This window comes from Nicotiana sylvestris, chromosome 12 (assembly GCF_000393655.2).
Source record: "Nicotiana sylvestris chromosome 12, ASM39365v2, whole genome shotgun sequence".
Taxonomy (NCBI): domain Eukaryota; kingdom Viridiplantae; phylum Streptophyta; class Magnoliopsida; order Solanales; family Solanaceae; genus Nicotiana; species Nicotiana sylvestris.
In genome coordinates, this window is record NC_091068.1 from 158,980,880 (window position 1) to 159,002,878 (window position 21,999).

The 21,999-nt window shown below is 40.0% G+C and overlaps 2 protein-coding genes across 2 annotated transcripts; one reads left to right on the forward strand and one right to left on the reverse strand.

The window, feature by feature from the left end:
• Positions 1-8,767: 8,767 nt before the first annotated feature.
• On the forward strand, positions 8,768-9,325 carry LOC104238793 (uncharacterized). The gene has a single exon (XM_009793270.2). The coding sequence runs from the start codon at positions 8,768-8,770 to the stop codon at positions 9,323-9,325; it is 558 nt and encodes a 185-aa protein (XP_009791572.2).
• Positions 9,326-20,787: 11,462 nt separating this feature from the next.
• Positions 20,788-21,999, reverse strand: LOC104238792 (glycine-rich RNA-binding protein-like). Its single transcript, XM_009793269.2, has 2 exons — positions 21,821-21,999; positions 20,788-21,417 (listed from the first exon to the last, which is right to left on the reverse strand). The coding sequence occupies exons 1-2, from the start codon at positions 21,929-21,931 to the stop codon at positions 21,019-21,021; spliced, it is 510 nt and encodes a 169-aa protein (XP_009791571.1). The 5' UTR covers positions 21,932-21,999; the 3' UTR covers positions 20,788-21,018.

Below are 21,999 nucleotides of genomic sequence, written 5' to 3' on the forward strand. Positions count from 1 at the left end.
AACTGGTTGTTAACAAAGTCCAATAAAGTCCTAATGCCATAATCACCTTTTATTTCATAGTATGTACCAGAAGGACCATTAACTATCAGTTGTTAGACTCATACCCTAAGTTAGAAATATATTCATCCACTAAATCATTATAGGAAAGCAAGTCAGAATCAAAACTTTACTTGGTGTGCACAAATTTTCTTGAGTATGCCATGAGTGATTCTTAACCCACTCTACCATGATAAAAGATCAAATCCAGTAGGACCCTTGTCAGTAAACTGTAGAATAAAGAATATACATATTGAAGACACACTAAAATCACATAAGGTACTTAAGTAGAAGAATAAAAATATAGAAACAGTATCAAATACACACTAAAACGAGTCAACATAAACAAACAAAAACAAATGGAAGAATTAAAATAATAGTTAAACTACATGAAGTACAGCTGGAAACCCCCAAACAAACCAGATAAGGTATAGAGATAAAGGCATAAAAATAAAAATTGTGAGGTACCACATATTGAAGAAGTCATGGATATGAGGGACTATACATTAAAGTAACAAATAAAGTGACTTCTGCCCCACCCTCCAATAAACAATGCAGAAAAGAACAAATGAAAACCAATACAAAAAATCTGATTCACTTATTTTCTACAAAAAAAAAGGTGGGACCACCAAATATTAAATTGAAACCCTAAACCACCAAAGGACTTTTCAATACCAAGAAAGAATAAACAAGATATGAGGCACATGCAAATAAAAAGAATAAAATTAGGGTTTAATAATGAAAAACTACATGCAAGTGAATACAAATGCAAAAACACACACCTAACAGCTTGAAATTATCGATAAAGAAAGAGATAAGTGAAAACCCTAACCAACCAAGAACAATTTTGAAAACCCTAACTCCATTAAACAACAAATTCGAAACCCTATGACAACTATACTTTGGTTACACACGCCTATCAGCCTGAAATAATCAATAATGAAAGGGGGAACTGAAATATCTAAACAACCAAGAACAAAACTGAAAGGGAAAAATCTACATATATAACACATTCGAAACCCTAGTAAAACTTCACTTCAGTTACATATAAGAAAGAGATAAAACTAACAGAAACATTAAGTTTTTTGGAATAATTTCTTACTTTTAGTTGAAATTGGCACTGAAACGCAATGATTCTACAGACGGTCTTTGTTCTCTCGTTTTCTTTCAAGTACTAGAAGGTTCAACAAAATGAAGGTCTCTACTCATTTTTTTCGGGTTATTTCTATTTATTTAGTGGGCAAACGGTTGCGGGTCAATATTTTGGGAATGAAATAGTTCAATATAATTTGGAGTGAAATCGGTCATATCAAACTAGGCTTTCAACTTAATAGAAAGCTGACTTGGAATCCTAAGTGGCAAAATTTTGCAGGGTTAGGTGCCACAGTGGCCATCCGTTAGGGTTAGGGGCAGTTCCATCAAGTTTGTTAACGGTAGGGTGGGTTTTGGATGTAAAGCGAAATGGAGGACAAACGTGTACTGTTGCGACCAAAAACACTCACGCAAGTGCACGTGATCGTCAAGTAATAGAGAAGTGAGTAGAGTATCGTTCCCACGAAGACTTATGATTAACTGTGACTAATTCAAACCTAATTTCTGTATCTACCCAAGAGATTGTTCACAAAAGAGAGATGTAATTGTTTTACTACTTAAACTATAAAGAATTAATCTAACTAAACCAAGTAACCAAACGAATAGCAATTTCGAGTAACAAACAGTAGGAGAGGATATTCCAGGGTCACGGGTATAGTTAACAATCGTGTTGTGTTCTTGGCTTAGAATGACTAATCAATTTGTCTGGGTTATTGATTGACAGGGTTGATATTACTCATAAGAATCTGTTGAGTTCTTACTCACTTATTCAAGTCAACTCAATGCCTATATGTCTATGGAATTAAGATTAACAAGAACGCATTTATAATTCCTGTATTTCAACCAAGCAAGGCAATTGGATATATGTCTATCCCAATTGCGAATCCGTTCCCCGAGACCCGGGTTCAAGAACTTGCTCTATTTAATTCTATATGCAATCTAAAGTTCCCACTTTCGAGTTCAACTAAAGATTCATAGATAGTATTTCACTGTTAGCTACTCAGCAAAATAATTGAACGCAGAATTAAATAAACAACCCAATATGATAAACCCACTTTGTCAAATTAAACTCCAAACAACAACATTCATGTTTTACCCATGACCCCAGAACAATGGGTCTTAGCCACTCATACTAGTGTTCATCCCAAATAAGTTCAATTTCATCACAAAATAGCAAAAACAAGAGAAGAAAAGAAGAACTTGATGGTCAAAACTCCTCCTTGCCTCTTGCCTCTCTATTTCTTGCACTAAACTATGAAAACCCTTGATGATTTAACCTTGGGCGAGCTTGACTTTATATAGGTTAAGTGGGTTTTTCTCCAGATTTCCAATTCTACCCTAAATAACGTTTTTCCGGACCGGACACGCGCGAGCTCGCGCATAACTTCGCGCGTTTCTTCGCGCATGATTCTGCCTCGGCCTTTCTTACGCGCGAACTCCTGCGCGCCTTCGCGCATTTCTTCGCGCACCTGGAGCTTGATTTCGTCCATTTTTTCATCTCGTCCTTGCGCGCACTCAACTCCGAGGGGTTGTTCTTGCTCATAAATCATTGTAATATCCTCTTGAAAGCATCATACAGGCTCCTCGTCCTGCAATGTATACATATCACAATTAAAGCCTATTTTTCATCAATTAACCATAATATGTCATTGGAATATAATCAAGCGGAAGCATAAACAATAGCTAAATCACCTAGATTTTGCCTATTATCATGTACTATTTATAATAGTACATGAGCAATTACGGTCTTTTTCCCTATTAAGAAAAAAAAAAGCGAACTATTACTGCTCTTTTAGCACATGATAAGGTTAGCAATCAAATTTACATGAAAGAACACGAGTGATTAGACATCTAATTATTTTGCCAAGCTCATATTCCTCACTTTATTAAGAATTAATTTTGTTATTTTTCTATCAAGAGAAAGAGGTTAGAACTAGAGTAAGCCAAGAGAAAGAGAAAATCATACAAATAGCTAATTGAGCTAATACTAATAGTATTTGACTAAGATTAGTAATATTTTATAAATTAATTAATATTGGTAGCATTTGTACTATAAAAAGTTAAACTAGGTAGTTTTCACTTATTCATATCTCCAGAAGTTTTACAAAGCAAATAAGCATTGGCATATAGATTAAGAAATATAGAAATTTGAAATAAAACAATAGAAGAATATTGTAAAGAAAATGGAGAGGGAATTCTATTGATTTGAGATGAATTGTAACGGAATATAATTCCTCTATTTATAGAAAAAAGTGACTTGGCCACAAAGTAACAAACCTTAGACATTCACCTTAAATAAAATTCTATTTATAACACTCTCCCTAAAATGTCTATTCAACAAATAATGTGCCTCGTTAACACCTTAACTAAAATAAAACCCAGTGGAAAAAATTCTAGTGAAGGAAAAATAATGCACATATTTAAAAATACGTCTTTTGGTTGCCTCGTTAAAAACCTTTCAAGGAAAATCCAGTGGGACAAAACCTTATAAGGGAAAAAGAGTACAACACATATTAATTCCCCCTGATGAGAGCATCAATTCACGTCTTTAAGCCTTCGCATTCCGATCTTGTACACTAGCTTCTTGAAGGTTGACATCGGTAGAGATTTGGTGAACAAATCAGCCATATTATCACTTGAACGAATTTGTTGCACATTGATATCACTATTCTTTTGAAGATCATGAGTAAAAAATAACTTTGGTAAAATGTATTTTGTCCTATCTCGTTTTATGAATCCTTCCTTCAATTGGGTTATGCATGTTGCATTGTCTTCATACAAAATTGTGGGTAATTTGTCATACTTCAAACCATATTTTTCTCAAATAAGATGTATTATAGACCTCAACCACACACATTCTCGACTTGCTTCATGAATAGCAATTATCTCAGCATGATTAGATGAAGTAGCTACGATTGATTGCTTAGTCGATCGCCAAGATATGACAGTACCTCCATATGTAAACACATAGCCTGTTTGAGATCGAGCCTTGTGAGAGTCGAATTAATACCCAGCATCGGCATAACCAACAAGATCGGAACTGCAATCATTGCCATAAAATAAACTCATAACGCTAGTCCTTTTTAGATACCACAATATATGTTTGATTCTATTCCAAGGTCTCCTTGTAGGAGCAGAGCTATATCTTACTAAGATATTAATTGAAAAAGTTATGTCGGGCCCTTGTAGTATTAGCAAGATACATTAGTGCACCAATTGCACTAAGATATGGTACTTCAGGATCAAGTAGCTCTTCATTATTTTCTTAAGGTCGGAACGGATCCTTATACATATCAAGTGATTGAACAACCATCGGAGTACTTAATGGATGTGCTCCATCCATGTAAAACCATTTAAATACCTTTTCTATATAGGCAGATTGATGAACAAAAATCTCATTTGCCAAATGTTCAATTTGCAAACCGAGACATAATTTTATATTTCCGAGATCTTTCATCTAGAATTTCCTCTCTAAATAATCAATTGTCTTTTGGAGTTCTATAGGAGTTCCAATAAGGTCTATGTCATCAACATATATGGCAAGTACAACAAATTGCGATATTTTTTTCTTTATAAAAACGCATGGGCAATTATACCATATTCATTTTGATTGCTTTAGACCATACAAAGATCTTTGCAATTTGATTGAAAATATTTTTTGAGACTTTGAATTATGTGATCGGGCATTTTAAATCCTTCAAGAATTTTCATGTATATCTCATTATCAAGTGAGCCATAAAGGTAGGGTGTAACCACATCCATTAAATGCATGTCAAGCTTTTCATGGACAACAAAGCTAATGAGATAATGAAATGTTATTGCATCCATAACAGGTGATTATGTCTCTTTATAATCGACCTAAGGCCTTTGTGAAAATCTTTGTGCAACAAGGCGTGCCTTATATCTTTGCACCTCATTTTTATCATTGCTTTTACGTACAAAGACCCTTTTATAGCCAACACACTTAACACCATTAGGTGTTTGGACTACATGCCCAAAAACTTCACGTTTCGCAAGTGAATCCAACTCGGATTGGATTGCTTCTTGCCATTTTGGCCAATCACGTCTTTGTGAATATTCTTCAACAAATTGAGGTTCAAGATCCTCACTATCTTGCATAATGCTAGATGCAATATTATATGCAAGGACATAATCCAACACTATATCCAGTCGATTAAAATCTGTCTCAATATCGATTGGATTTGTTGATAGTTCCTTATTTTCTTGAGTCTTAAGCTCAGTGATTTCTTCATGAATCTCAGGATTGGTTCAATCGTGGATTTCTTCATGAGTCTCTTTCGTAGTGTCATCTTGATCATTTGTTTTCCTTTTTCTAGGATTTCGATCCTTAGAACTCAATAGTTTTTCACGTTTTAGGCGTGCTTTTGACTCATTAGCTATGATACTAGAAGATTGTCCAACGGGAATATCAACACGGATTGGAACATTCACTATAGGGATATGTGATTTTTTATCCTTTTCAGATCCGTAAATGCACTTGCCATTTGATTTGCTATTTTCTAAAAAAGGATAATATTTAGCACCTCTTTTTCATAAATAAAGGCACGTGGAACAAGATGAGACAATGATGGATTTTTCACGTAATTTCTCATTTGGTTTCACCAATTTCTCCCCCTAATTTTGGGAAAAGTGTCTCATCGAATCGACATTCTACAAATCGAGCAGTGAACAAATCCCCCATTAATATTTTGAGGTAGCCAATAATAGAGGGTAATTCAAATCCAACATATATTCCTAACCTTCTTTGAGGAACCATCTTGGTGCGATATGGTTGTGCTACTGGCACATATACTGCGCATCCAAATATTCTTAAATGAGATATATTAGGTCCATGACTCAAAACTAATTGCAACGGAGAATATTTATGATAATTTGTCGGTCTCAGACGAACCAGCATTGCTGCATGCAAAATGGCATGACCCCAAACAAAAGTGGGTAATCTCGTTTTCATGCGTAATGGTCTTGCTATCAATTGCAGAAATTTAATTAAAGACTCTGCAAGACCATTTTGAGTGTGAACATGAGCTACAAGATGTTCTACTGTTATCCTAATTGATAAGCAATAATCATTAAATACTCGGGATGAAAACTCAGCAGCATTATCGAGTCTAATAGACTTAATTGGATTGTCAGGTAATTGTGCCCGTAATTAGATTATTTGTGCCATTAATTTTGCAAACGCTAGGTTGCGAGATGACAATAGGCACACATGAGACTATCTACAAATGCATCTATTAAGACCATAAAGTATCTGAACGACCCATTAGGTGGATGAATAGTGTATGGGTCAAAATCTTACCAAGGTAATCTTGCCTAAGAAAGGATAACTAAGAACTGATTAGGCTGAGGTCGTGCTTAAGAAGAAACCTATTGGCGAGCTGAGTAGCTAGGGTCGAGGTCGAGTACTCTAATCAGCCCAAACGGCTAGTTTAGTAATAAGATATTTTATAGGAATATTTTATATAATATTCTATGCACTTGTACTTTCAGTTAGGTAAAGGATATGTCCCATATAAGTGGGAATGGAGAGAGAATAAAGGGCATGTAATATTCTATACGATAAGTTCTCTCATGAAACGTTGACTCGGAAAAAGATTACAAACATTGTCTTTACAAAAAGATTCAGTTTATTGTTGATCTTACACTTTCTCGCATCAGATCCCAGAAAGCTTTCTATTTTCCACATTTGTTTGTCTTGCATCATTGTCAGAGGGAGAATCATCCACCTCATTAAATATTTGGGTGAATCATTCTCTCGATTTACATTTATTGACATTTAATATATTTATTGCTTGTCATTACTCCCCCACGCATTTGTAACAATATCATTTAATATCCATTTTTATTAAATTGGTTTAAGTGCAATTATAATATTATACATTGTTCATATCAACCGATTTCAGATCTAGGATTTATTATGTTTAACTAGGATTTATCCATTACCATCTTATTTAATTAGTTTAACAAAAAGGCTTAATACTTTTTGGTCAAATAATTTGGTGCCCTCTGTGGGAAATTTTCTAATTAAAATTTTAGTTTCTTCTAGATCCAAAAAAACACACAAAACTTTGCAAAATCTCTAATTTCCTTGTTTGCACAAATCTGACATGGCAGGCAACAGAGAGGAAAAGAGGAAGGCGATAGCCGACCTCACTACCAACCTCCTCCACACCATTAACGAAGTGGACGAAATGGAGGGCGAAGACATAACACAAAACACCTCTCCCAGGCAAAACAGCTCGCCTTCACCTCTCGGTAGCATTACGACCTCGCACGGTAAGAGTGCCTCTGCATCCACGACAGAAGAGGAACCACCAGTAGTGAAAAATCTACTTGAAACATGGTTGACAAACACGCTAACCATCTTCCTCGACAAACCCGCTAGGAGGTCGAGTAGAGAAGAGACAAGAGTCGGCGTCGCATCAGCAGCTGACGAGCAGCACGCCCCCTCCCACAACAGGTATTACCTTCAATGTTAGTGATGCAAGTAATGACACCCTCAAATCCATTTTGAGGAAAATGGAGGAGATGGAGAATGAGAACAAAATGCTCCGTAGCCAAATGAAAGAGCACCAAAAAAGGGTAGACAAAATACCGGATGCCCCAAAACTTCTGCCAAAAAGAGACGTCGGTCAGTTTGTTGTGCAACCATATAGCGATGAGGCTGCACCATACATCATACCAAAGACTTTCAAAATGCCGTCGTACTTAAAAATATACGACCGCACGATGGACCCGGAGGATCATGTGACCCTCTATGTCACTGCAGTAAAAGGAAATGACCTCGTAAAAGAACAAATATCATCCATATTGCTGAAGAAGTTTGGAGAAACCCTAACCGGGGGAGCACTGACTTGGTACTCACAGTTACCTGCGCGTTCTATAGAAACGTTCAAGGAAATGGCAGACAAGTTCATCACCACCCACGTCGGGGCTAAGAAAGCATAGGCGAGGGTGAACGACATTCGCCATCAAGCAATCACCTGGCGAAGGACTCAGGGACTTCCTCACCTGGTTCAACCGTATAATAATGACCCTTCCAAATGTATTTGAGGGGATGGTGATAGCCGCTTTCCAGAATAGGCTAAGTAGAAGTGGGCCGAGGGTGACCAAAAAGTTGCTAAGCCAACTCATGAAATACCCTTCAACCACTTGGGACAAGATACACAACGCCTACTGTGCTGAGGTAAGAGCCGACGAGGACGATCTCAACGGACCTACACAACATTTGACCTCGGTCCAAATGGAGTATAGGAAAGACCGGAGAAATGATAACAGGAGAGATCTTTCGGGATCCCGACCTAATTGAGAGAGACATAATCCTTACGTTAGAGGCACCCTCATGCCACCTCCACGCCACGATGAAGGTCTATCCAGGCCGGAAACGGGAATCCACCAAAATGAGAGAGGTATGCCCCCTTTATTATCTGCTCACAATTTTTGTGTTTCCCCCTCAGAAATAATCTACGCACTGGATAAGCTCGGCCCAAAAGTGAAATGTCCACAAAAGATGAGATCCGACCCGAGCATTAGAAAGTCAAATGTCCTCTGTGAATTCCACTAGGAGCGGGGTCATAAAACCGATGATTGTATTTTCCTATGATAGGAGTTCGTGAACATGCTTCATCAAGGGCACTTGAAAGAACTGATGAGCGATCGTGGGAGGGCTAACTTCACCCGAGGGCAAGAACAACATCAGGGACTGCCCAAACCACCTTCCCCATCTCGGACCATTCAAATGATCATCGGAGGAGGCGACGATGCATCTATCAACAACATGAAGTTCACCACCACCCACAAACTCAAACGGTACATCACCCACAAACGGTATGACAAACTCGAAGAAAGTATCATCATCGATAAGTCAGAAACCCACGGTTTAGTCCTTCCTTACTATGACACTCTTGTAATTACTTTACGTGTCCTTGATACTGAAATAAAATGTGTTATGGTCGATAATGGGAGTGGTGCATTCATCATCCACCCTCGAGTTCTCACCCAAATGAAGCTCGAGGACAAGATAGTGTCGCGTTGCATCACACTAACAGGCTTTAACAATGCAGTTGAGCTGGCATATGGAGAAATCACGCTGCCTGTCCTGGCTGGCGGCGTCACTTTGGACACCACATTCCACATCATGGACCAGGATACGGTGTACAATGCCATCATAGGCTGACCTTGGATACACGCCATGAAAGCCTACCCCTCCAGCTTATACCAAGTCATCAAATTTCCTACCCCCTAGGGAGTATTAAGCATCCTAGGAGAGAAATGCACGGCTCGAGAATGCTACCGCATCGCCTAAGACTGCACATACACCCAACAACTAAAAGGAAAGGCCGAAGAGGCATAACAATTAACGAAGTCGGGGTCAGATGGCGATGTGGGGAAAGACGTCGTCCGAGAGCCCAAAATCGTAGAAGCCACAAGGTCAACCGTAGAGGACCTCAACCCTATCCAACTAGACGATAACAACCACAACAAGAAAGCTTTCATCGGCCATAAGCTCCAAGATCCAGGAAAATTTCACCAATTCTTAAAAAGTAACGTAGACCTGTTTGCTTTTTCCAATGCAGACATGCTAGGTATCCCGAAGGAGATAGAAACTCACAAGTTGAATGTAGACCCCTCCAATGAGGCAAATTAGACGAAAGTTCAACTCCGCAATAAATGACACGGTTCGCGAAGAGGTTGAAAAATTATTAGAAAATGGTTCTATTAGAGAATTGAAGTACCCTCAATGGGTCACCAACTTGGTCATGGTGAAAAAGAAGAACGGAAAGTGGCGGATGTACGTAGACTTCACGGATCTGAACAAAGCCTGCCTAAAAGACTCATTTTGGCTGCCCCATATCGACAAACTCATCGACTCTATAGGCATGAACTGCTAATCTTCTTAGACGCCTACTCAGGCTACAGCCAAATCCTCATGGAGGATGAGGACCAAGAAAAAACCACTTTCATCACCCATCAGGGGACATACTGCTACAAGGTGATGTCGTTCGGATTGAAAGACATAGGGGCAACATATCAGAGGCTAATGACCAAAATGTTCAAAGATCAACTCGGCAAGACCATGGAAGTATATATAGATGACATGTTGGTTAAGTCAAAAAGGAAAGGAGACCATATCGACCACTTCAGGGAAGCCTTCGACATACTCAGAAGGTACGACATGAAATTGAACCCCGAAAAATACGCCTTTAGTATAACCTTTGGAAGTTCCTCGGCTTCTTGGTATCGCAACGAGGCGTCGAGGTCAACCCCGACTAAATCAAGTCCATAGAAGGAATCCCAGAAAATTTAACTAGCAAGAAACAAGTGCAAAAGCTAACCGACCGGATAACCGCCCTGTCGAGATTCATCTCACGGTCCTCCGGTAGGTGCCACAAATTTTTCAGCATACTCAAAAAGGATAACGGACTCCAATAGAATTTCGAGTGCGTCGACGCCTTAAAAGAACTAAAGGCCTACCTGTCTTCGCCCCCATTGCTCACTAAGGTAGAACCTGAAGAGCGTCTCCTTGTCTACCTGGTCGTGTCCATTGTCACAGTAAGTGCAGTCCTGGTACGAGAAAATAAAGGTATGCAGACTCCAATCTACTACATTAGCAAAACCTTGACCGACGCTGAAACGAGGTACCCCTACCTCGAGAAGCTAGATTTGGCCTTGGTCGTAGCTTCATGAAAGCTTAGACCTTATTTCCAGTGCTACCCCATCTTGGTGGTCACGACTTTTCCTCTAAGGAGTATCCTGCACAAACTCGAACTATCAGGCAAATTGGCCAAGTGGTTCATAGAGCTAAGCGAGCACGATATAACCTATCATCCGCAAATGGTGATAAAGTCGCAAGTTCTTGCCGACTTCGTCGCCGATTTAAGTACGAAGATAATGCCCGAAGTAGAAAGGGATACCACCACTACTTCCGTCAAAATGCACAACCATTGGGTCTGTACACTGATGGTACTTCTAACGCATCAGGATCTAAACTAGGACTCGTGCTCGAGGTCCCAATAGGCGAAATAGTTTGCTAGTCCATACGGTGCCCTGATAGGACTAACAATAAGGCCGAGTATGAGGCCATGATTGCAGGGTTAAAACTGGCACTCAAGTACGGAGCACAATAAGTGTCCTGCGATGCGACTCGCAACTCATCGTTAACCACGTTACAGGGACTTTCCAAATTAAAGAGCAACAACTACAGAAATACAAGGCCGAAATTTGCAAACTGTTACCTGAGTTCGACGAATGTCAGATCGATCAAATATCCCAAGGGCAGAACATCGAAGCGGACGATGTTAAACCTCCTTTTTCTCGAGGGGCATATGGAGTTTTTCCAATTAAAGGGACAATAATCGAAATAGGATTATTTATTTAATCAGAGTCTCCACATGGGATAATTTTATGGTGTCCCAAGTCACCGGTTTATTTTAAACCCCAAATCGAGGAAATTGATTCTATTTATGATTTGAGAAAACCAAAAGACCGGGTAAGGAATTTTGTTAATCCGGGAGAAAGTGTAGCATGGTCGCTTTAATCATACCTGGCTTAATTAAATTATTTTAATTACGTATTTTAGATCCTATGTGCATTTTACCTTTTACTGCTTTTAGATTGCTTGATTATTCGTAATTATGAAATTATTTTGAAACGAGTCACGCGTATGTGTACTCGTTTGTTTGGCGTGTCGAAGTCATGTCACACGTACGTGTACACAACTAATAACACTTTATTATTATTACGATTGTTTGGCCAAAGTCATGCGAACGTGTACCTTGATTTATTTTGAAAATCATAATTATGTCACGCGAACGTGTACACAATCACGATGATAGATTAAGTCGCGCCTAAAGCATTTTCTACGAATATTCATTTTTAAATCGTACTCGTGTCACGCGAACGTATACACAATTAATAACATTTTATTATTATTAAGTCACCCAATGTTGCGCGAACGGATACTTTGGTCTTAATTTGAAACCCGTAATTATATCATGCGAACGTCGAAAATCTTAAAGATTGCCTACCCGAGTCATTGGCCTAAACATGCTCCTAGCGGTTCAATTAATTAAAAGAGTAATAGAAATATTTCAATTAACTTTTAACTTTCAATCCAATCCCACGGCCAAATACTTGTTTTAGTATCTAAATCATCATCCAATTCAATTAATAAATTAATTTAACTCTGGAGTCACCAAAATGTTAATCAAAATGCCTTAAACATCTATCTCTTAATGAATAATTAAAATAGGCAATTTAACTCATCTGACCATTAGTTTCATCCGAATAGGGGCTAACCAATTAACAAGAACAAATGGAGCAAATAAATAGTAAGAAGTCATCGAAATAGAGTAATGAAACGTTAACATTCAGTAAAACACAGCAACAACAAACTAATAAAACAATAAAAGCATAATATTAAGCAAAAAATAACAGAAGGAAGGAAGAAAATGACCTCAAAACGATAGAACCCCGGACGAAACTCGAACCGAAAACCAACAGACAGTACCCTGACGCACGACTGAAATGGATCCCCTGAACAACAACCACCGACGACCTCGAAGCTTGCCGAAAATATCAAACTAAACTAAAAAGACAAAAACTAAACTCTGGCTGGTTTTTAGCATTAAAGATGCAAAATCATAGGGGTTTTGGAACTGATTTTTATGGGGTTTTATGGTTCTGCTTTTTTAGGACCCTATTTCTCTCGTTTTTTTGGACTGAAGATCGTCGCTGCCCCCTCTCACTCAGTTGCCCTTTGCGTGAGCGTGTATCTCTGTATATGTGTGTGTGCGAATTCCTTTTAGGTGGTGGGCGGCTGTTTTGTTCTAGAATGGAGGAGTTAGTCGGCTGGCGGGAGACGACAGAGGCGGAGATGAGGGAGCAGCAGTGGCATCGCAGCGACATGAGCTATAGCCGTCGCCGGTCATCACCTCCATCGGCAACAGCCATGATAACTGGAGATGAAAGGTTGTCTCGTTGTGTCTTTGTGTGTGTTTGAGTGATGTTTCTTCCAAGTGAGGGCGATGGGTGAGAGATGGTAGAGGTAAGAGGCATTACCAGTGTTGGTTTTCCAGCAATGAAGGCAAGAGAAAGATCAGATCCTTTTTCTCTAAAGGAACGGTCGCCCGTTCTCCAGTCCCGTTCAAGAGAGATAGCTGATGTCTTTTTAGGGAGTAGGAATTAGGTTAGGTCAAATGGGGAGTGTGTATGAGCTTGAGCGAGTTGGTCTCGATTTGGGCCTTTGGTGGCCCAATTTGTGCTCAAAAATTGGGAATTTCAACTCTTAAAGTCCACAAATTAAGAAACACAATAATTTTAATATATACTATTAAATATAAAATCAATTCCAATTAATTAAGGCAAACTATATGAAACTATTTTTGTATTTTTTAAATTTTTGTGCTTTAAGACTAGAATTAAAATTAATAATAAAGTGAAATCCTATAGAAATAATTTAAATAAATATACTAAGACTATTAAAGATAATTCTAATGTACAAGTCAAAAATTACGTGCTTAAAGACTGCCTCGCCAAACTGGCAGCGGCCACCAAAAGCATAACCGGAGAAGGGAACGTGATCACCCTCCTCCATTTATCGATTTGATCAAATCGAGGTACGAACTATAAACTTGACTCGAGACTGGCGCAATCGTATTATCTCATATTTTCACGACGGGGAGCTCCCACCCGATAAAAAAGAAGCCAAGAAGCTTCGAATGCAGGCATCCAGGTACAACGTCATCAATAAAGACTTGTAGAAAAGAACATTTGGCGGCTAGCAAAGTGCGTGCGGAGCTCATACCGGCAATCGAGCTCTCATCAGATGCCTCATACGAGTGGACTACTATTGGCCCACGAGGAAAAAGGAGGCCGCCGACTTCGTAAGAAAATGCGAGAAATGCCAAAAATATGCCCCCATGATTCACCAAACGGGCGAGCACCTCCACTCAGTCACCTCGCCTTTCCTTTCATCAAATATGGAATAGACATCGTTGGACCCCTCCCAGCGGGACGAGGTAATGTACGATTTCATTTAGTTTTAACTGACTATTTTTCTAAGTGGATAGAAGCAGGTGCATTCGCCTAAATATGCGAGCAAGTGATTACATTCATATATAGAAATATCATATGTCGCTTCGGCATCCCCAAAGAAATCAGTTGTGACAATAGGCCCCAGTTCACTAGAAAAAGATCGTCGATTTCTTTGAAAAATGGCACATTAAAAGAATACTCTCCATGCTATATTACCCCGCGGGCAATAGTCAGGCGAAGTCCTCCAACAAATCAATAATGAACATCATGAAAAAAAAGCTCGAGAACGCCAAGGGACTGTGGTCGAAATTGCTGCTGGAAGTGCTATGGGCATACCGCACAATGCCGAAAACAAGCACAGGAGAAACACCACATTCACTAGTCTATGGGACCGATGTAGTAATACCGGTCGAGGTTAGAGAACCAAGCCAGAGATATTCGCACGAGAGCGGACCGGTTAACGACGAAAACAGGAGGCAAAACCTCGATGAGGTCAGAGAGCGAAGAGATATGGCTTACACAAGGATGGTCGCTCAAAAACAACAAGCGGAGCAATATTACAACAAAAAAGCTAATGTCAGACCACTCAAAGTAGGAGACTACGTACTCAAAGCCAAAATACAGGCGAGCAAGGACCCACGAGAAGGAAAACTAGGGACTAATTGGGACGGCCCATATAAGATTACGACATGAGCAAGCAAAGGGTCATTCCAACTAGAAACAATGGAGGGGAAATTATTGCCGAACAATTGGACTGACACCCACCTCAAGTACTTTAACTTATAAGAAAAGATGTTATCCGGGCCTTACTCTTTTTTCCCTCACCTGAATTTTGTCCCAACTAGGTTTTCTTAAGGAGGTTTTTGATGAGGCGACAAGGGAGACATCTCATAGTTTAAGGCTCGAGCAGGATAGATTGCAAGTTAACAAGTTCATTGTCTGACCCATCAAATACTTCTCTGGGTCGAACAATAAAGGGACTAGATAAACTGGGACTAGAATACCAGCCCGAAAAGCATGTAAACTTATATATATATATATATGAAATCAAAGCATACAAACACATGTTCGAATCAAGTTTTTACTCGAATTGACTCGCATTCAACCTCGCTCGAATTGACTCCCATTCGACCTCATTCGAATTAACTTGCATTCGACCTCGTTCGAATCAACTAAGATCCAACATTCGACCTCGCTCGAATCGACTCACGTTCGACCTCGTTCGAATTAACTCTCATTCGACATCGTTTGAATTAACTAACATTCGACCTCATTCGAATTAACTCACGTTCAACCTTGCTCGAGTTAATTAAACATTCGACATCATTCAAATTCATATTCGATCACACTCGAATTTAACTCATGCTCAACCTGAATTAAGTTTGATTTACAACTTCGTTCGAATTAAGCACGACATGGGACTTCACCCAATTCAACCAAAGATACACTCGACCATGTTCGAAATAGCAGGTACCAACACAACTCTTCCGAAGAAAAATATTCGAAGAAAAGTAAAAGGGCCAAGAACATACAACGAAAAGTCATGATCATTCCATTCCAAAAAAATAAAATATCTTACAAAGGGCCAGAAAGACTCCCCCACAAAAAAAGAGAAGAAGAACAAAAACTAAGTACAAAAGCATCACGCTACATCATCTCCGCCTTCGCCTTTGCCACCTTCACCGCCCAGACCAGCAGTGCCGTTTCCATCATCACCCCCGCCATCGGGATAGTCATCATAATACCAAGCATCATATGCAAGCCCGTCCAAGTCCTTTTCACCATCACCGGTCCCCGGCGTAGTGGGGTCATAACTACAGGCAATCCTAGCGTCATGTGCCTTAAAATGGGCATCTTCAAAATCGGCCTCAGGAACCTTCCCCGCCATCATCAAATTCCTATATATGTCTAGCTGAGCCTCAACGTGGATCCACATCTCATACAAATGCCAAGGAATGTTGGGGAAAGCAGAAGTATAAGAGGAGGACGGTCGAGCCAACAACTGTGCCTTCTCGGCCTCAAGAGCGGCAATTTGATCACTTGAGCTCAAGACATCTCTCCCGAGCCCACCAATTCGCTCGTCAAGCCTTGCCTCTCTTAGCACAGCCGTTTCCGCATCAGTTGCACGTTCAAACCTAAGGACGCAGATGGAGTCCTCCAATGCCGCCACCTTTGCCAAAGTCGCTACCCGGGCCTCCTCGGCCCTCTCCAACTCTATCACTTTCTCGATCAACTCACCACTCAGACCGGCAACTCTGATCAAGCTTTGCTCAAGCTCGGCTCGCATGGGTCGCCACTTGCACTTTAAGGTTGACACACTCGGCCACGACCCCTTGCTCACCTCAAGTTCGTCTTCCTTGGCCCTATGAGCCCCCTCGAGCTCACTACATCTGCCGATGGTCCGCACGAGCTCCTCATCCTTCTGGTCCAACTCATCTCTAAGGGACTAGAGGTTACCGCCTACTATGAACCGTGCACGCATCTCACTGTACTTTGTCACAATACTGGAGATACTTCGAAACCATTTTCTGTAAAAACAACCTTCTATTTCTCCTCCAGACGGGCACTCTTGATCTCCAGAATGGATGTCTTAAAAAAGAGGAAAAAAAAAGAGAAGAGCCGAAAAGAGTTTGTAAAGATAAAAAGAGGAGAAGGGCGCAAAGTGCAAAAGTAACGAGGAAAGAAACTCACCCTCAGAGCCATCCCAGATATGCCTAGTGACAAGTCGGCATCCTTAAGAGCTTGAAGAGTCCTGTTCTCGGCGGCAGAACAAAGAGGGGCCAAAGAAGGGACCACGCTCACAGTATCAGCTAGTAAGTCACAGTCCAAATATATGACAATCGAACGAGATGATCCATCCGTTCTCACCTCAACCCGAGTAAACTCTTTGTCTAATACCCTCTCTTCCTTAGGGTCGATATCGGAGTCGGATTCATAATCGTCTACGACCACTCCTTTCACCCTCTCTTCGGCCGAGGAGGAAACATCGACCCGCTCTGATGTTGACAGATCAATCCTCGGAATGACCACAGTAGCCTCTGGTTGCTCCCCTCCTTCCACGGAAGCAATCTCCACATTTGACGGGGGCACGATCTCTATGTCCAAAGCCATATCGCCCCCCGGTTCAGTCGTGGTAAACTCGGGATTACCCCCCGCGGGCTCCTCCTCCTCGATTACTCCGTCGTCAACCTCTATCCTTTGTCTTTTCAGCATAGCCTCTTCCTCATCGGCCTGCGATGACTCATCCACCAAATAAAACACTGAAGAAGCCGGAATCTCCATTAGTGGGGCAGCAGCCTAGAGTCTAGGCCTACGCGAGGCTGAGGTCCGAGAAGGAACAACAGTCTGAATGGGGTCGCTTGCAGCCGCAACGAGTAAAGGCCCAGTCGAAGTACTTGACTAGCGAAAAGTGGGAGTAGGAGTGCTCGCGCTCCTCGAGGCCCTATGACCTACCAAAAGAGAATGACTTAAGTAAAAAATGAAAGGAGAGAAAAGACGGTACGAAGGTCAAAACTACTAAGATCGAAGTGAAATGACTCACCGGCTGAAGGTTTGCGCCCAAACCTCTCATTGAACTGCGACCACTCATGGATCCCCATCGTATGAGGTAAAATTTGGCTCACCCAGTAACAAAGGTCGGTGACCAGCAAAGGAGGATCCTTCTCGGCAACATAAAAAAGAAGAGGAGTGAGAACGATCAGATCGCCAAAAAGAAACAACAAACAGCTATTTGGGAGAAACACTTACGAGCAAAGTTTCATTCCTCGAAAAACCCATTAGGGCTCGACGCCACGTGCTCCATCCTCACGTAGAAGAAATTGACCCAAAACGGCGATTTGTTTTATCATATATCTTCACCACCAGTCCCTTTGTCCCACGATAGAGAAGGTGTATCATCGTACCCTTGTAAACACTTGGGGCGAAAACGTGCAGCAGATGACGGAGAGAAATCCCACGGTTGGCGAGCTCCACGTACTTGATAAGCATAAGGAAAAGCTTATAGATGTACGGGGAGAGCTGAGCCGGGCATACACCATAATAGCGGTAGAAGTCCTCCGCCAAGGAAGGAAGAGGAAGCATATAGCCGACGACAAACAGATACATGTAGAACGCGCAGTACCCTGGGCGATGTATCTGCTCCACGTCGTTACCGGCAGGGATAAGTTCAACGTGGTTTGGAATTAGCCATTTAGCCCTAAATGCAACGAGCGCCACTGTATCCATCTCAGAAACGACGAGTTCAGGATCATCTTCAGGTCGGTTCTTGAAATCCGACCTGACCCTCCCCGAACATGGAACTATCTCATCCATAGTGGGGAAACTCTCATCTTCTACAATGGCCACTCCTTCTTCATGAGAAGGTATGTCCACAGTCGACGCGACAAGATTAAAATCTCCCTCAGGGTTAGAAGATGCACTAGCCATTTTCTATCACGTATATAAGAAGAAAGTGCAAATATAAAAGGGGTAACAATGGCAGAAAATGCTAAGAGAAGGGAGAGATAAAGATGCAAGAATTCTGAATAAGAAGAAGAAGGGGAAGCTTGGAGTTTCGAATGCTTAAGAAATGGAGCAGCTCAAATGAGGAATTCTCATCCCTATTTATAAGAATACTGGCACCCTAATCGAGAAAGTCAAACGCTGCCACATTGATTTCAAAACGGAAGAGGCGTGGGAAACGACGTAACGTACTGAGAACATACGCCATAATGACACATGATGTAGTGATGTCATTTCAAACTGACGTAACGGTCAGATGTGGCTCTTAAAGCGTCACGTCGTCATCTCGCCATAAAAAGGTTACTCCTTGGCCAACATGCTCAGATTTCTCAAATTGCAACTGGCGAAGTCCGTCCATCGAGCTTGTCTAAAAATAACCCCGACGGGCGGAGGGACTAACTGTATGGGTCGAAATCTAACCAAGAGAATCTTGACTAAGAGAGGATAACTAAGAACCGATTAGGCCGAGGTCGTGTTTAAGAAGGAACCTATTGGCGAGCTGAGTAGCTAGGGTCGAGGTCGAGTACTGAGATTAGCCCAAACATCTAGTTTAATAATAAGATATTTTAGAGAAATATTCTATATAATATTCTCTGCACTTATACTTTCAGTTAGGTAAGAGATATGTCCCATATAAGTGGGAATAGAGAGAGAAGAAAGGGCATGTAATATTCTATATGATAAGTTCTCTCATGAAAAGTTGACTCGGAAGAAGATTACAAACATTGTCTTTACAAAAAGATTCAGTTTGTTGTTGATCTTACACTTTCTCGCATCAGATCCGAGAAAATTTTCTATATTCCAACGTTTGTTTGTCTTAAATCATTGTTAGAGGGAGAATCATCCACCTCATTGAATATTTGGGTGAATCATTCTCTTTGTTTACATTTATTGTTATTTAATATATTTATTGCTTGTCATTACTCCCCCACGCGTTCATAACAATATCATTAAACATCCCTTTGTACTAAATTGGTTTAAGTGCAATTATACGTTGTTCATATCAACAGATTTCAGATCTAGGATTTATTATGTTTAACTAGGATTTACCTGTTACCATCTTATTTAATTAGTTTAACAAAAAGGCTTAACACTTTTTGGTCAAACAAATAGGTCCACAAATATTCCTTTATATACGTTCCAAAAACGGAGAGGACTTAACCCCAACCTTTGTTGGTGATAGTCTAATAACTAACTTGCCTTGATAACAAGAAGTGCAAGAAAATTCATTAATTAAAAAAATCTTTAAATTTTTTAATGGATGGCCATTTGAGTTTTCTATAATTAGTTTCATCATAATTGACTTCAGGATGTCACAATCGATCATGCCAAAGTACAAAAGTATTGAAGTCAGTAATTGGTTTACGATAGAACGTGCCTTAATTGCACTAATTATTGTCCAATACAAACCACAAAATAAAGATGTGAACTTCTCAAGATATTCATTTCGGCGAATATCTTTAAAACTCAACAAAGTTCTCTTGATCTTTGGAAAAGAAGTATTATCTATGATAACTATTATTCCCCTAGGCAGAGTTATAGTAATTCTTCCAGAACCGTCAATCAGATTACTACTATCAGAAATTATAGTAACATCTGCTTTACACATACTTAATAAGAAAAAAATATTCTCTTTGAATATTGTATGTATCGTACATGAATCAATTAAACAAATATTTTTACAATTGAACTTCGATCCAAATTTGCTCTATGAGATATCCATATTTTGCTTAATCTCTCAAGAAATTCTTGATACGGTAGAGTCTCGTGCTAATAACATGAAATAAAATAATAAAAAAATATTGCAAAAAAAAAAAAAGGAAGAGCGAATTCTATCGATTTGAGATAGAATTATGATGAATAGAATACCTTTATTTATAAAAAAAACTTTAAATAAAAGTCTATTTATAATAAAATTTCAATTGTTCTTCCAACATTGTCCAAATCCCTCCTGGAGGTGGAAATGATCATTATAAGCTAATAACAACCGAGTGACTAGTCTTTGATTCAAGTAGGAAGTACATAAAACTCTTCGGTTGAAGGAATTACATAAAAAATCATCGAGTAATTAAAAAAGCATTTAAATACTTAGGCACTTACAAATGAGTGATCATTGGTAACTTTCATTTAACCTTGTAAGTACAGATCCACACAGTAACATAACGAGAACCGATAGCGAGAAACCAGAACAGTAACACGAAATACAGTATCAAAAATAGACTCTTACCCAACCCAGAAACATAATCACCAAATTTTTATTTTTATTTTTTAAAAAAAAAACTATCTAAAGGAGGACATATATTTGACACAATCAAACCCAGTTTCAGAATCTTATTAATTCCTCCAGCTTCCCTCGGACGCACCACCACCTCTTGAGTAGCGGGACCCACCATCACCACCGCCATAACCTCCACCATATCCACGGTCACGGCCACCTCCATAACTACCACCGTAGCCACCACCGCTGTAGCCACCCTCACGTCTGCCACCTCCATAGCCGCCGCCGCCACCGTATCCGCCACCACCACTGTATCCACCCTCACGGCGTCTGCCACCTCCAAAACCACCGCCACCGCCGCCGCTTCCGCGTGATTGAGCTTCATTAACGGTGATGTTACGACCGTCAAGGTTCTGGCCGTTCATTCCTTCAATTGCGTCCCTCATAGCTTTCTCATCATTGAAGGTAACAAAGCCAAATCCCCTTGATCTTCCAGTTTCACGATCGTTAATGATCTGAAATCAAAATCCGTAAAAGATCAGATCTAAACAGATCTACATGAATTACAACAAAAAAACAAACAGATTTAAACATGCATGGTATATAGAAATAATACTCCATCCGTTACAAGAATAAATTATGTCACTGAAAATAGGAAACAAGTGAACAATTCATCTAATTTTCGTGAATTAAAATACGAATTTTCCATATATATATAAAAGCGATCAATGTTCAAATCTATGGAAGATCGGAACGTACCGTATAAGGGAACGGAATAACGTAACAGTAACAAATAGTAACATAGTAACAGAGTGAATCAAGTAAACCAGAGAGTGAAAGTAACAGTAACAGTAACAGAGAGATCAATGATCAGATCGGCTCGGATCCGATCTCAGCTCTGCAGTGCAACAAACGGACCTTCGAGTCGACAACTTCGCCGTAGTGAGCAAAAGCATCTCCTAAAGTTCTATCGGTGGTAGCCCATGCCAGCCCACCTACAAAGCACCTGTACTCAACCTCAGCTGCCATTGTTTTTCTTAAGAGAGAATATGAATGTAAACAATTAATAGAAGAGAAGAGCTGATGTGAATTTTATG

What these genes read in the sequence shown, in the direction of transcription:
- LOC104238793 (XM_009793270.2), top strand. Translation starts at nt 8,768, where the DNA reads ATGCTTCATCAAGGGCACTTGAAAGAACTGATGAGCGATCGTGGGAGG.
- LOC104238792 (XM_009793269.2), bottom strand. Translation starts at nt 21,931, where the DNA reads ATGGCAGCTGAGGTTGAGTACAGGTGCTTTGTAGGTGGGCTGGCATGG. An exon ending in GCGAAGTTGTCGACTCGAAG is followed by an intron (nt 21,418 to 21,820) that starts GTCCGTTTGTTG and finishes TTTTGATTTCAG; the next exon opens with ATCATTAACGATCGTGAAAC.